Source organism: Thermobia domestica, chromosome 3 (genome assembly GCF_964235325.1).
Source record: "Thermobia domestica chromosome 3, izTheDome1.hap1.1, whole genome shotgun sequence".
In the NCBI taxonomy this organism is placed as follows: domain Eukaryota; kingdom Metazoa; phylum Arthropoda; class Insecta; order Zygentoma; family Lepismatidae; genus Thermobia; species Thermobia domestica.
The window spans coordinates 285,197,655-285,213,718 of record NC_137456.1 but is presented as its reverse complement, the minus strand read 5'-3'; the positions used below and the strand labels follow the sequence as shown (position 1 = coordinate 285,213,718).

At 35.8% G+C, this 16,064-nt stretch overlaps 1 protein-coding gene across 6 annotated transcripts in view; it reads right to left on the bottom strand.

Annotated features, from left to right (window-relative positions):
* The window catches only part of LOC145681107 (phospholipid-transporting ATPase VD), a 325,531-nt gene that overhangs the window by 96,460 nt on the left and 213,007 nt on the right, over positions 1–16,064 (bottom strand). For all 6 annotated transcript variants that reach the window (XR_014130730.1, XR_014130731.1, XM_081752516.1 and 3 more), the window contains exons 4-5: positions 5,096–5,288; positions 2,048–2,292 (exon numbers count right to left, since the gene is read on the bottom strand). Coding sequence is in view for 4 of the 6 variants with exons in the window: in XM_081752516.1 (XP_081608642.1) it covers positions 2,048–2,292; positions 5,096–5,288 (438 nt within the window). In the remaining 2 variants the exon portion in view is untranslated. The remainder of the gene's footprint in view (positions 1–2,047; positions 2,293–5,095; positions 5,289–16,064) is intronic.

The following is a 16,064-nucleotide window of genomic DNA, read 5'->3' as shown; positions in this document are numbered from 1 at the left end:
ATATCCTGATGTTTAAATATTGAATTATGTGTTTCTTACGGCGTAATGCACAAATCATTAAAAATATAGTATTATTATTTCACGTATCTATGAACGATTTCATATAATATTTGATCCATTGTTTTCATACACATTGACGCTCACAGACATACTTCGTAAACTTCTTCATTTCTGCTAGTTTAACGTCACACAAATATAGCCCGAGGCAAGGAAGATGATGGATGATATCGGAATAAAGAAAACAGGATGAAATAGGGTAATCCTGAGAACCCACCCATACGGTGTCTGTCCACCACAAAGTTCATTTGGGGCGAGATGAGATCGAACCATGGACACCAAGCACCAGAGGTCAGCGTTCTACTATTGAGCCACCGCGGCCCCTTTTGCTGCAATATTTTTGTTTTTCTTCAAAATGTTCATATTCACTTTTTATTCCACTGTCAAAACTTCATAGCGACACGTCTTCAGAATCCATGTATTTTTAAATATTCACCGATATTACTATTGTATAATAAATTTCCAATCATATTCCGAAAAGGAAAACCGTCCGTGGCATAACCTTTGATTTTATCTTCACGTACAGTTCGCAGCAAAAATCCTGCAAAAATTAATTGTGAAACGTCGACGTCTTTTGCTCCAAAAGAAGTGTGCAGGTGAGGACGCCAAGATTTCTCCTGACATGCTTCGTGCCATTTAGACATTATGTTGATTTCCTGGGCTGTTAGGCGTAATTTCATAATAAAGTTACATGCTCATGTTGCAGGTTTTTTGCTGCGGACTGTACAATCAAGGCTCAGGTCTCAAAAATGTAGCATACCTGAAATATTATTATTATTATTATACTAATAATAATAATAGTTGATTCCAACGGTAACAGCTATGTTAGTAATACTAAAACTACTATTAATAATGGTAACGAGTAAAGAGTAGTTAATTACGAGTGTGACAACTATTTGCTACGGAAAGAGTTGAATATGATAAATATATGTATAAAAATAATTTACTTCAAATCAGCACAAAGAAATCAAATTTATGACGTACATAACTAAAACACAACATTATGTTACTAATACGAGGTCAATGGCGTGGGAATAGGAAAAAAAACAGACATTATGAAAGATCTGGAAATCACATTTGATAAGTAGTTAATATTTTGTCACCACACAAATGCTATTATGCAAACAGCAAGAAAGAACAATAGGCTTTATTTATTTATTCTTTATTTTTTATTTCAGAACGATAGAATATGTATTTATACAAATTACTTGTAAGAACTAAGCTAGAATCTGGTTCTGTAATATGAAACAATGTATCTAAAACTTTGACTAACAGATTGACAGTATTCTTGGCACGGACGCGATGGTAGCGCCACAAGGAATTTTTAGGTTTTGTGCCGTTTAGGACTTCTGCGGCGAAACGATTTTTAGGTCTTGTGCCGTTTAGGACCAGTGCCGCGTCTCTAAAAAACACCCTTTATAAATACAATGTGGACGTATAGCACAAAAACTACAGTCCATAAAACACGAATCAACTTGTGCTACGTGGCCACTAAAAAGCACGAATGCTATCTAACCGAGTCAGTGCAGGAGCGTAGCAGGGGGCGAGCGGTAGTGAGGGGAGGCTCGGCTTCATAGGGAGGAGATGCGTCACCGACGTAGGGTGTACAAATAAACTAGGATACTGTTAGAGCATACTTACACATACAATACTTTCACTATCACTAAAAATTAATTTCAATGCAGTGCACTGACAGTAATTACTTATATTCACACTCTTATTCAGTCACGAGAAATGTTTTACATCGTATTTTAGCTATAAATTTTCTATTTGGTAAAACCTCTGCTCGAGTGAACCCAAGTGTCATTTTAAAATTTTCAACATTATTTTCTAGATGCTCTAGAAATGTGTAATAGAGATTACTTACCATTTCTATATTTTACGCGATTCCCTAAGAAAAGTAAACTCGCAGAATCTTCTTGTACTATGGTAAAAGTAAACGTCATAACTCAGTTTCTAATGTATAAGTTTTTTCAGAAGCAAGTCTTACCTGAAGAATAATTATAAAAGTCCAGAACGCTAGAAATCCTTCCTTTGAAGGCTCGCTAAATTCGGGGATAAAAGGCACATTCTTATTGAAGGAAGACAACCAAATCTTGCATCCAACAGCACCAAGAACACAGAGCACCACAAGGATCAAAACACACCAAAAGATGTCGAAGTTCATATGGCGTTCAAGGGTAGACCTTTTGTAACGAGGGCCACCATTATTCAGCATTGCCTTCGTTTCATGACCTACAGATAGAAGAGCAGTGATCAACATTACGCAAATCATACAAACGCACTATTTTAATTCAATTTAATAGCTTATTATTATTATTATTATTATTATTATTATTATTATTATTATTATTATTACACTAATCCCGTTCAATTCCATTTCCGGGTTAACCGAATCTACGATTGTACAAGGTACATTCAAGTTATAACACCTCCATTTCTTTCTCAGGACTGGTAACAGAAACGTGCTGCTTATTTTAAAATACGCAAGCACCCGTTGTCAACGCGTGACACAGACAGCAACACTGTAAGGCACAACTTTTTAAACTTACGATACTCATCGTTTTCTCTATTTGCGGGGAGCGACACCGCTTGAAATTCATCGCCAGTTGAGTATGATATGGTGTCATGGATGTATCTAATGTGCGTTCGTGGGTGTGACAGTTCTTAGAAAGCAGAACGTCGTGTGATAACAAACCAAGACAATCTTGGTCTTGCACAAGCTGGTCTGACGACATGATCGAACGAGTGGAGAAAACTGTTTTGGAGGATCGCTGAGTGAATGTGGAACACATCGTCTCCAAAGTTGCCATTTCCGATGGGGTTTGTGCACACTGTCGTCAGACCGGCTTATGTGAGGTCGAGATTATCTTGCTTTGTTGTTACATGACGTTCTGCCGTACCTACGAACGCACATTATACCATCATCACATGTCTCAACTGGCGATGATTTTAAGCGGTGTTACACCATGCAAATTGAGAACAAGAATGATTACACGCTGTTCTTGTAATAAACACGTCGCCATTTTACGAGTATCGTATGTATCAAAAACAGTCATCATTTTCACTTCTGCCGTTAAGAGTTATGTATGGCGTACAGTGGCCATTTCTGTCACGCATTGACAACGAGCGCTCGCATATTCTAAAACAAACAGCACGTTTCTATCTGTTACCAGTCCTGAGAAAAAAATGGAGATGTTATAACTTGAACGCACCTCGTATGTAACTCGTGCGCGACTTTTATTTAAAAACACAAGCAATGAGTAATTTGGTTATATATCAAACAGTAAATTCATTGTTACGATGCATTGGCTGTATTCATCCACTAGTTCATCCCCGTCTATTATTAGACATATACTGTAAAGGTCAAGAGACACCTGCCGGTTGAGATTTGTATGAACTTTCGTTCAACCGAAGCACCATAAGTTCCATTAAATTTTGTTGAACGGGACTCTAGTGTAAATAGAGAGTACAATGCAATCTCCCTTAACGGACATCTCTATAATACAGATAGTTTAACTCTCTATAATACAGACAGTTTATTTATTCCGGCAAATATGTATTATCACGGGACAAAATGCTCCCTTTTACGGACACTCTCAAATATGGAGACAGCCAGCCTTTTCTTCTCAACGTTTCAGTAATCTTATAATGCACAAAAAATAAGTTTGAATTTATACGTGTTTATCACAGAAAATACTTTCTGTAATTTGAAAAAAATCTGTGATACAGTACAGTAGTCCAAAAATGTCTTGGTCAGTCAACGACCTAGTAAACCATCACAAAGAACAATAGCTGACTTTAAATCCTTCTTTTCTCTATTATTAAGTGTGCCTTTTGGCAGGTTCTGGCAAGACTAATGAGCGCTTTTATTTTAAATTTTAGGTTTCGGCCTAGAAATATTTCTTCCACGTTTCTCGATCTTCAGCTTCATCTTTTAACTCCCAACATTTTATTCTATTTTTCAAGTCATCGATCAGTTCAGTTGTGTTCTTCCTACTCCTTGCTTTCCTTCCATCTTTCCTTCTACAGTGGTACGATGAAGACAATTTCTTCACAAGATGTGCCCAATCCAATTGGCCTTCCTACGAAGAATGATGGCTATGAGCGTCCTCTTTTCTCTGTTTACAATAAATTGTTTCTAATGGAAATCCTAAAAAAAACTTTCAATAAACAAAAATAACCGTGAAGAGACAGTCAAATCGCCACGACTTCTATCCGGAATTTCTTCCCTACCCTGACAAATTCGCTGCTCTTCCTTTTGAGGCTTGCATCACCTTCTACAACCCCCATAAAAACGCATCCCGCAGTGATAATTTTGTTTCTTTACAGACTGAGATTTTCCCCTTTTTCTTCCCACAATAATTCGAAAACTGAGCACAGCATTTCGATATCAGTCTACATTTACAACTAATATATTCTAACCTCACGAGTTGTAAATACTCTAAATTAGCGTAAACTCTCTGTAACGAATGCCTCTCATTTACGAGAACACAATCACATCCTATCATGTAAATCATTATTCACCTGTTTCACTGAACTACGATTTCTGAATTTTTGACCATTCCTTCTCGGTTGTACTAGAGATGACTAAAACTTGCTTCTAGACAAACAACTGCAATGAGGAAGAAATTTCTTTGATACCGACTTGTGAGAGCTCCGTAGCGTTAAGTCGTTTCCATGGAAAAGAAAAAAAAAAGTCTGCCTGTCACTTAGAAAGCTCGTAGATTGAAGGAAGGAACACAATTACTGCACTCGTCAAAATGCACTCTTCTAGGCGAAGTTGAAGTATTAAATTATCCTGTTTTAAAAGTGTAACGTGTGTGCTTTCTTTCAGAAAATTTTGTGCAAGGAGGCAATATCAAAATGTAAAAGGGCTGCTCCAGGAAAAATTTGGCATATACTAATCGGAATTTTCCTTACCTCTGGGGTAGAATAAAGAATGCAAAAATCCGCTGCAAAGCGCGAATAGAACTACTACTCACTACATAAAATTAAAGTAGGCCCATACTGTACACCGTATATATTAAAGACTTACCAGCATAAACGACAATGCCTTCCACGAAGTCTGTATTTTTGAGCATGCACTCCCTAAGCAGTAAGTTTTCAGTACCAACAGGAACTCTTTCGCCAGATTCATGCACGACGAAGCCATGAAATCTGTAAATTTTAGTCGTTGGTTCATCAACTTCTAGAGTGCTTTTGAATTTACTTGGTTGGAATGTTTCTCGCTGGAAAGAAACAATACAAGATGAATTCAGTATCAATATTCTAAGCAATAAGTTACTACATGCCTTCTAGGCTTAAGGGATTTAAGAGTAACTGTCAAGCTGATGTTATTTTATATTGTACTAAACAATATTAGGATTTCCATAAATTGTTTTATATCCTAATATTGTTTTATACATATTACCCGTCAAAGTAAGCTATCACCCATAACTTTAACTTCAAAATAATAATAATCCTATTTGTATTATTAAAATAATAACCCTATTCATAATACAAAAGCATCTCTCTGTAAGAAACGCTAATACGCCAATTATTATTATTATTTTAAAATAAGAGGTATGGGATGTATTAACGTATAGGCGAAACTTTAATATTCCTTATCCTTGTAAGTGCCCGCGATGACTCAAAGTCTGGGCTCTACAAGAATCATAGAATCGCTTTCCCTCACGTGGGATACATCGGAAGAATTCGGAACGAATCGTGAAGCTGCCTTCCGAACGCACGTTAGAGAAAATGTGAAACAGCAGAAGTGCACCAACAACGTTGCCGAAGTTCGAAGACATGGCGAACGAGAGAGAGACAGAACTTAAAGAACTATAACACGATCACTAACAATTATTCGAATTAAGCGGTAAAAATAACAACAGCAAAAATATAAAAACGACAACAACAATAATAACAAAACGAAACTTTTCGGCAATGTGATAATACGGCATTCTCAGGAGAAGTTCTCCATATAACGCGAAAGAAGACACTAGTAAAACATCATAAGTGGGATTGAGGATTGAGACACAGTCTCGCGTTCTATTGGATGGTGAAATTAGTAAATCTAGGACAAGCTTCACGACTTCTTGTGACCACTATAGTTATTATAAAGTCAGGACTCCTTAGTCTGTCAATCACGCTAATTCCTAGTGATTCAGTAGGGCTAATAGATGTCGCTAGTTGCACCGTCCCTACCTGACATCAGGAAATCTTAGCGTGCAGGCAATCTGCAGACGATTCGAAGACTTGTCGGAACGTAAAATAATAATAATAATAATAATAATAATAATAATAATATACAAAAAATCTCAAAAATTGAATTTAGGTTGTACTTACAAAATGCTATGAAATGAAGATGAACCAATAGTTATTTCTTAAATATTTCTTATAGCCCAGAAATCTAGTACTCCAGGTTACATAATTAACTGCTGAGCCGCAGAACTTCTCTCAATGCAAGAAAACGCTATATCTGGGATTATTTATTAGTTGCATTCATAGCATTTTGTAACAGAACGTAAATATATTTCAAAACTGCAATTTAGAAATCAAGTCGTAATAATTATTGGGCCTATCTATCTATTAAAATGCTACAATAGCAATTAATAGCTCCAACCTATAACTTTGGCTTTCAATCTTTCATTTACGGTTATGTGTGATTTTACGTTTAACAGAGACAAACATTTTGAGTATTTGTACTTTAAACAGTCTAAATTATTTAACTATATCTTTTTCATAAAGTTTATGATATAATTTATTGTTCACAGCCTTTGTATTTTAATAAGCCTTCTCTAAAATCAATGCATGTGAATTGTGCTTTCATCTTCCGAGTTCTTTTAAACTATGTTTATATTTCTGTGGTCAATCCTTTCGACAATGAGATCTCGGAAACTACAGGCTCTAAAAAGATGACGTTTTCACTGATCGATTGGAAATTTTGCGTAGATTGTCCAGTTCTAATTGAATATTTTTTAAAAAAAACTTGGCCATTATTTCTTTATTACATTTTTTTAGGGTATACTGGAAGCGTTGAAATTAAAAAAAAAAAACTAAAGCATCATATCCTATGCGTTATACATTCAAACACCACAATGTTGTATGTTGGGGTTGTATGTGTCTCAGGCGTTTGTTTCATGGCCAAATAATAGTAAAAAAAGGAAGGATAACCATTTCTTGAGTCTAAGATAAATCTTTATTTATTGAGTGTTATGCCCAATGAACACCATATATAACTGACATTATAATTAATTGCATATGTAATGTATTTGCTTATTACATACTGCATGCAAGCAAAAAGAAAGAAAACACTGGTCATACATGAATTAGAAACTCCAACCGGAACTAGGCTCAAATCTTGCAAACGGTGCGAGATATTGAGGAAAAAAAAATAATTGAAAAAATCTCCCCTTTATAATACCCCTTGCCGATTATATATATATATATATATATATATATATATATATATATATATATATATATATATATCTCAAGACATTTTTCACTTGTGTCTGTAAAGGGACATGAACATATGTTGTGAGGAATGAGAAGGAGATTTATGCTCATATGCGAATGATGCGCTGTGTAGAGAGCGCACGTTCAGCTAGTTATTTGATTTCTAAGATGCAAAAAATATAATCCATATCGCATTCTCAACCCATTACACATTATTGTTCCCTTTTATCACATCCTCTCGCTAGCGACTCCCGTATTATTATTATTATTATTATTAATAATAATAATAATAATAATAATAATTATTATTATTATTATTATTATTATTATTATTATTGCTGCTGTGTATCGTTTACAGCTATATATGTGTATAGCCTTCATTTTGAATTGTATTTTAATATGCAGTTTTTGTTGTATTTTTCTTGTATTTCAATATGCAAGTTTCCGCCAGCTTCATCCCTTTTTTATTCCAATTGTTTTTTTTAAACAGTTCGTTAATAGTTTAAAATTTTGTTTAGTATGATAATATCTACTCGGAGAAAACCCACGAACACGGTTTTGTCCACCACAAACTTACTTGGCCAGAGATCGAATCACGAACGTCACACACCAGAGATAAGCGCTCTCTACCGTTGAGCCACCATGCCTTTTATTGTGAAGCTTAGTAAAATCATTCTAGACTCAGGTTTCACATTAGCCTTCATTTTGAATTGTATTTCAATATGCAGGTTTTCAGCAGTTTCATTCCTCTTTTATTTCAATTGTCCTTTAAATGAATCTTCAACTGTTCAATATAATTAGCTGTATTGACAATAGGTATAGAATTTAAAATATTTATCAAAATAAATTTTAAAAATAGTTCCTCCGTTACTATAATCTAATTACAGACCTCCTTCATGGCTACGTACACGCTTCGGCGTGGGAGACCCGGGTTTGATTTCCGGCGGGAGCTCATGGGGTTCGAATTCAACGTTAATCAGTAGATCCTGTCTCATATAGCCTGGCTACTGAAAGGGACGTTAAACTCAAAATCAACTCAACTTATACCCTAATTACATTTGTATATTTCACTTCCCTTCACGATCCCCAGATTGAGAAACTCTGGTCTGCAGTGTATAACCGTGGGACGGTAATGTAAAGATTTCATTCTATTCCCCCTGACCAAAAGTGAATTAGAAATAGTGTTTTACTTTTCACGAAGGACCTAACTCTTGTTTTCCTAAGGTGCGGGGTTCTTCGAATGACCTTCACTTTCCCCATCCTGGATCCGCAGTAAGTGAAAATTGTGATAGGGTTGCTGAATTTCTTCTCGTAAATAAAACACTAAGCACGGCAGTGTAAGTTCACGCAATAAAGTTAGTGCAAATCTCCGAATTCAAACTATTTCACTAGTTAATTTATTACGAAGTTATAAGACAAATGTTTGTACTAACAAATTTAATCGTAACTGCTGAAGTTGCAGAAAGTCATGGCACAGTTAACAAAAGTGTGGAAAGCTACAGTGAGCATACATGATCAGAATTAGGGCTACTTTGAACACGGAGAGGAGAGAAAGCAATCCGTTGTTCCCAGAGTTAACTCCTACCGTGACTTCTTCCACCAGATTAGACAACAAGGCAACAGCTGCTGAATGCATAAAGGGAACAGTGATTCAGCGCTGGTCTTCAGATAAAATTATTATCTCTCTTCCAAGTCTGCTAATAATACTTCCGTTGTTGCTATATTAACTTAGATATCCTCCTCAGATGCATCTTAACTGCACTAAATAAATTAGCTCATAAATTTACTTTGTAAGGCAAAGATGAAAAGAAGCTCTCACAAGTACTTGTACTTGTCAACGGTAATATATTTTTTTTAACAACGTATTTTATTTTGATTGGTTTTTCGTGTCTGAATGGTATACACAGGGACACAAAATTTAGAGTACTGACCCAGAGTGTGAGACAACTGAAGAACTCAATCAATTCGGTACATTTATCGAAATCTATTTCAAAATTTCCCTACACGAAAAATGGCGACAACGCTAACTATCTAGCCTATTGTAAAATTATTAATATATTTTCTCGGATGACTATATCTATCGGCGAACACACTGGTGATTCATCCGACGTGACTCACATTAATATTCGGACACGATAGATATTACACATAATTTGCTTGCTGTACATGAAAAAAGTAATAAATGGGAAACCAACGGAAAACAAGCAAAAAGGCAATGGTTTGGTCGAATAAATATGCTATATGCAAACTAAGTCCACTTTACGAGCACGCAATTGCAATATACCGTGTTTTGGACGCCACTTTAATATTCGGACAGTTGTTTTGACGTTTGTTTATCAATAGTAAGCGAGACAGCGGAAGAGTTCCAGTTGCAGTTTAAGGCTGTGTTTACTTTAGAGGCATGCTTGGCCAAGTAAAATGGAAGCGCACGCTTGCGCAAGCTTGCCCATACAAACAAAATTTTTATAAGGGCGTTTGAAACAGGTGGTGGTTTGACGGAATCGGTTACACGGCTCACCACTCGCAAGGGCGCGCTTGCACAAGCTTGTCCCGCCGCCATCGGGAAACAAAACAATTTGTTTTTACAGGCAACCGTGCTCTTTCAAAGTTGAGCTCTTTCAAGTGACTGTGACTTTCAAGCAATATTTCGTCTTCACTATACGATGACTCCATCTTGACTGATGAAATGGGAGCGCGATCAGTTGCTGTTGCTTGTCTGTACTATAAACACACCCCCATTGGAGCAAGCGTGCGCTTCCATTTTACTTGGCCAAGTGTACCTCCAAAGTAAACGCAGCCTAAGTTGTCCCGAGACAGGACATGTGTATCTGCTTAGTTTACGAGTGATTAGTGTGACCGAGAGAAAGCATAAAAGGAAAATGGGGCGGCAGGGACCAAATACAACGTTTAAGCAACGGCATTTAGTAATTTTTCACCATGCGATAGGTCTATCGTACAGGGAAATTGCAGAACTACTCAATATTTGCTAAAGCACCGCTTATGACATTGTACAAAAATTTAACAGAGAGGATTGAATCTAGTCAGTGCTTCAAAAAGGTCCACCTGTGAAACTGAATGATGGAGAGAAAAGCAAATTGTTTCAGAAAGTGAAGACAAATTCCAGAATAAGTGCGCTGAAATGAACAGTAGAGCTGTATGAAGACACAGGGAAGACGGTGCATCCTGAAACTGTGCGGCGAGCGTTGCGAAGTGAAGGGTTTAATGGGAAAATAACTAGAACAAAGCCTTTTATTAGTAAAATTATCAAAGATAAAAGAGTTAAGTTCGCTAAAGTTCATATTGAGAAGTCCGCAACTTGATGGAATGGCGTGTTATTCACGGACGAATCAAAATTCAATCTGCATGAGTCCGATGGCAAGGTAATTGTGTGGCAGAAGCCATAAACAGAGTTAGATCCTGCAAATCTTCAACCTACAGTACAGCATGGAGAAGGAAGTGTGATGGTATGGGAGTGTATTTTTGCATCGGGAGTGTGAGAAATAGTGTTTGTTGAAGGGATTATGACAAAGGAGGTTTATTTGAATATTCTTCGGCAAAATCTCCACCAGTGCTGAAAAATTAGGAATTTATGGGGATGTTTAATTTTACCAGGATAATGACCCGAAGCATAAAGCGCATGTGGAGCGCGAATGGTTGCTGTATAATTGTCTGAAAGTACTTTAAACACCACCGCAGAGTCCCGACCTTAACCCTAGAGAACATATTTGGGATGAGCTACAGCATAAAGTTAAACGGGTACAAGTAACGTCATGAGACGATTTGAAAAGGGCTCTCCGCGCAGCATGAGATGACATATCGCCCCATTCTACCAACAAACTTGTTGGAAGCATGTCTAACCGTTTGCAGGAAGTAATGAAACGTCGTGGGTTACCCACTAAGTACTAGTGAAGCGTTTGTAAACAAGAAAAACACACACAAAACATCTATGTAGTAGGTGTCCGAATATTAAAGTTACGTTGCAAATACACAGTATCATCAGTATCTGTAAGTTCTTTCTGCTTCTTTCGTTCAAGACAACGTATTTGTACTTCTTTTCTTTCTGTAAGTATATGAATATCTAAATACCTCATTTTTTCACTCACACGGCTCTCATTTATTTCATAATCCTTCCTACTTTTAGCAAAATGCAAGTGTCAGAATATTAATGTGAGTCACTGTATTTTCTCGGATGACTATATCTATCGGCGAATACACTGGTGATTCATCCGACAATATCTAAAAAAAAAAAAATAATAAATAAATAAAATAAATAAATATATAAACACTACAACAATGCATTATCACCTGATCTTGAAAAATCTTGCTTGCAAGTACAGTGTACTAGCCAGATCATTTGGCAGTCTCAGTTTTCATACAAATAAACAAAAATCACTTTGCGACACAGTAAACATATCAATACATTTTTTTTTTGTTTGTTTATTGGTGGTGGTGGTGTATTGCAATATTACATTTTTTTATTTGTTGTGTGGAATAAAACACGTTTGTGATTGATCGGACATTAGTCGCCAAATGTTAAAAAGTACTCACCACTGGCGAGCAGACGAATGGATTTCTCAAGCTCTGATTATTACGAAAATGAACTGAAATGAAATCTTTACGTTTTACGTCTCACGGTTATGTCGGCTAGGCTAAAGGAGATGCTGATGATGAGAAATGAAGGAAATGGAACGAAGAAAGTGGGAGGAAACGGGAGAACCCTGAGATAGCCCACGCACATGATGTTTGTCCACCACAAAGTTCACATGGCCCGAGCTGGAATCGAGCCAAGGACTCCATGCATTATTACGAAAGTTAGGAATTTAGAACGAATGAAACTGTACTCTATTATATTATTATTATTAAAAATATATTATTACATACAATATTTAATAAAACAAGATATTTGTAGAGTTGGTAAAGCTAAACTGCACCTGGCGAATGGAAGCGTTAAAACTATACGTGTTTCTTTAATCTTTACGACTTCAACTACTCAGAAAAAAGATCACCTGGAATTTTACGTTGCCCGTCACTGCAGATCGTCTAGTGGAGTTAGCCTTTACACGGTCACTTCCGATGGAACTGATTATCATCACATATCCCTTTTCAATTCCGGCTTTTTAAGGTAAATTATAGACTCTCAGTTAAGCAGCTACAGCATAATCCCTATTTATTGTAGGATCATGGTTCATACTTCGTTCTTTTTCACAATAGAGCAACCTTTCAAACGGTACCATTCACATTCCCCTATCATGACCCTGAGGTGGGAAATTTTGAGGAAAATCGGGATTTTTCTACGATTTTTTAAAAAACAGTGTGTCTACTAAAATTTTAAAATGAAATTTCGTGACTTTACCAAATCATAAAACTGCGTAGCATTCTTAAGAGCAAATTTGGGTGCGAATTAGGCCGAATTTTTATGCATGTGATAGAAGCGTAATTTGCTTGCGGTTTGATAGCATCTAAAGCCGATCATAGATATTTTTGGTGATGAATTTTGAAGTTTTATAGAACAAAATTTTGTAGTTTGTACTTATATTTGTACAGAAAAAAAATCGTGATCCAAAAGACAAATTTCTTGACTTTCATGACCGATAGACACCCTGTAAAATTTTGAGCCTCTCTAAACCCCCCTGTAACAACGCAAAACTCTGAAAATCAACTGAAAAATATTAAGGGGCGTACTGAAAGTAGGTACACAATTTTAAGATTCTGTCTTGAACAGTATGGGCGAGAAAAATATTTACTTGTACAAATGATCCCCACAATGCGCCAGATTACCGTAAAAGACCCTGATCTCAAGGTAAAGAAAAATTCCTGAGACATCCCTGTTTATCCTAGGATCACGTTTTGTATCTCATTCTTTTCAGACTAGAACGTCCTTTCAAACGGTACTATTCACATGTCCCCATCATGTATCTGAGGCGGAAAAATAGCGAAAAGGGATTTTTTTGGTTAAATAATCCCTTTTTCTACCTTTCTGCCCCTTCGGACCTCCCTGTGTTAACGCAGAGATCTGAAAAAAATCTGATAAATACTACTCGGTGGACTGAATGTTTGTGCAAAATTTAAATCTTCTAGCTGTAAAAGTAAGCCCGCCATAAAATAATAAAATAGGCATAATCAAAAAATATCAAGATCAGATAAAAATTCCTAAGACATCCCTATTCTTCATCTTAGGATCATGATTCGTATCTCATTCTCTTCAGAATAGAACATCCTTTCACAGAGTACCATTTTCGTGTCTCCTTCATGTATCTGAGGCGGGAAAATCGCGGAAAATGGATTTTTTGGTTTTATATATATATATATATATATATATATATATATATATATATATATATATATATATATATATATATATATATATATATATATATATATATATATTCCCTTACCTTTTTGCTTTTCTGGAGCCCCCTCCCCTCCCTTGTGTTAACGCAGAGATCTGAGAAAAGTCTGATAAATACTACTCGGTGGACTGAATGTTTGTGCAAAATTTCGATCTTCTAGGTGCAAAACAAAGCCCGCCAAAGTAATAAAAATGTGCCTAACAAAAGTTTTTTTGGAAACTTCTGACGTCATCGCCACCTACGTATCGACCCAAACAGCGTGAAACCTTATCTAACTCGTTCTACAATGCCTCTAGACTTGAAAAAAGGAAGAAAAAAGCTTTATAGGTACTTTTTTAATCGAATAATGAAGATATTACCTTAGGACCTAAAAATAGGTCCCAGAACTCCAAAGGTATATTGCACCCTGATAGGGTCAATGAGAGGATACTTTGTCACTGAAAATTGAGATCCTTTGAGTAAAATGGAGGCGAAAAAGATTAATTATTTTCATATGTAGTGTCTTCATAATTTGAAGATGTGCGAAAGTGATTTGATTAGATATCAACTTTGGAAAAGCTAACTTAAATTGGTTTTGGAGACAGATTTTCAAAAAATGCGTATCTTATATTCCAAAGCCTAATAATTTTTCTGCCATTTCCGGATACGAGAAGCAATTTAGCTACATCCTTAACTTTAATGAAGACAAAAATTTTATATACAGTTAAATATATTTGATAAACTTGCACAGCAGTCATTTCGGTCAAATTATTCTACTTATCGCTTACTCTTATCCACGTTACCACGTCACTCAAATCAAATTAAATGGAAAAATAACAACTAAGCTTTACACATAATAATAAATAGATGGATATCGATGAATCGAAATATTCTTTTCGTGTTCTTTCTGCTATTCAAATAATATTGAACTCTGGCATTTTGAATAAACTTTTTTTTAAAAAAAAACTAAGAAATTGAGAACACGGCCTAATTTTTAGTTAGTTTTCACATTAATAGATATTGCTCATATAAAATTATGTATATTATTTTCTCCTGATCTAGTTTTATCCAGTTAGAAAATCTGTAAATAGCAAAACATCATATACGCATATTCTATTTTAGTCAAGTATGTTTATCAATGGTTTTGACCTTCAAACATTTGTATTTCTTAATGAACACTACTATATTAGTATTTTCTGCAAAATATGGGTCACAGACCTTGCTGTATCTTTTTCAACATCATATATATATTAATACAAAATAAATACTTTAATTTACAGTAGAATTCTCTCAAGACGGTCATCCACAAATTCTTCGGAGTTTTAGAAAAATGTCCACGATCGAAATTTGAACTTGAAAATACGGTTTTCTTCGTACGGTTCCCACTGATTCTGAGTGGAAAAAAAAAAATTTGTCGGTAGTGGCACCGTCATGCCTTTGTACATACAAAGAGACAATGATCTCATAAAGACATGTGAAGCTGCCTCAATTGACAGCATATTAATACTTAATAATTCAGCTTAAAACAGGGATGCAAATAAGCACTCGCCCGGGCCGAGCGGTTCATCGGTGCGGGTAAGTATTTGATATGTCATACACACCTCACGGTAGAGAGCGCCACTATATGCGGCCAGTGAAGCAAGCACTGATAGATACGAGGAGCCGACGCGAGGTGTGCGTTAACTTTGTTGTGCAAGAGTCGGTTGAAGTGAAAGCACTGTTACGAAGATATATTTGGTGTTTCTGTTCCGAAATGGACACAATCGAAGCAACCGAAAAACGACAGAAGCAGAAGGGATGCAAGAGAAACGAAAATTGTGAACTTTTGGCAAAGAATTGTTTGAAGAGGCCCTCACCTTGAGGGCCCTAAGATGGTGGAAAAACTGTGCGAAAAACACGTTTTATTTATTTATTTATTTATTTATTTATTTATTTATTTATTTTTGACAATGTTGCCATCAGTTTCAGGCTTCGAAAAAACTATATATTGTACTCTATAACAAAACACAAATATATAGTATAACTTGGAGTAGGCCTATAACAAATTTTTTAACAAAAAAAATCAGCGACGTGTCCCCCCAAAAAATTTTTCTACATTTTTTGAAATTTTCAACACGCAAAAAATAAAGAAAATACGCATCGATGGTTTTGAAAAAAAATGCATATTTACATCTAGATAGTATCTACAATCTGTAAAACTTTCAAAATTTTTCGACCACCCCTACCAAAACTTCA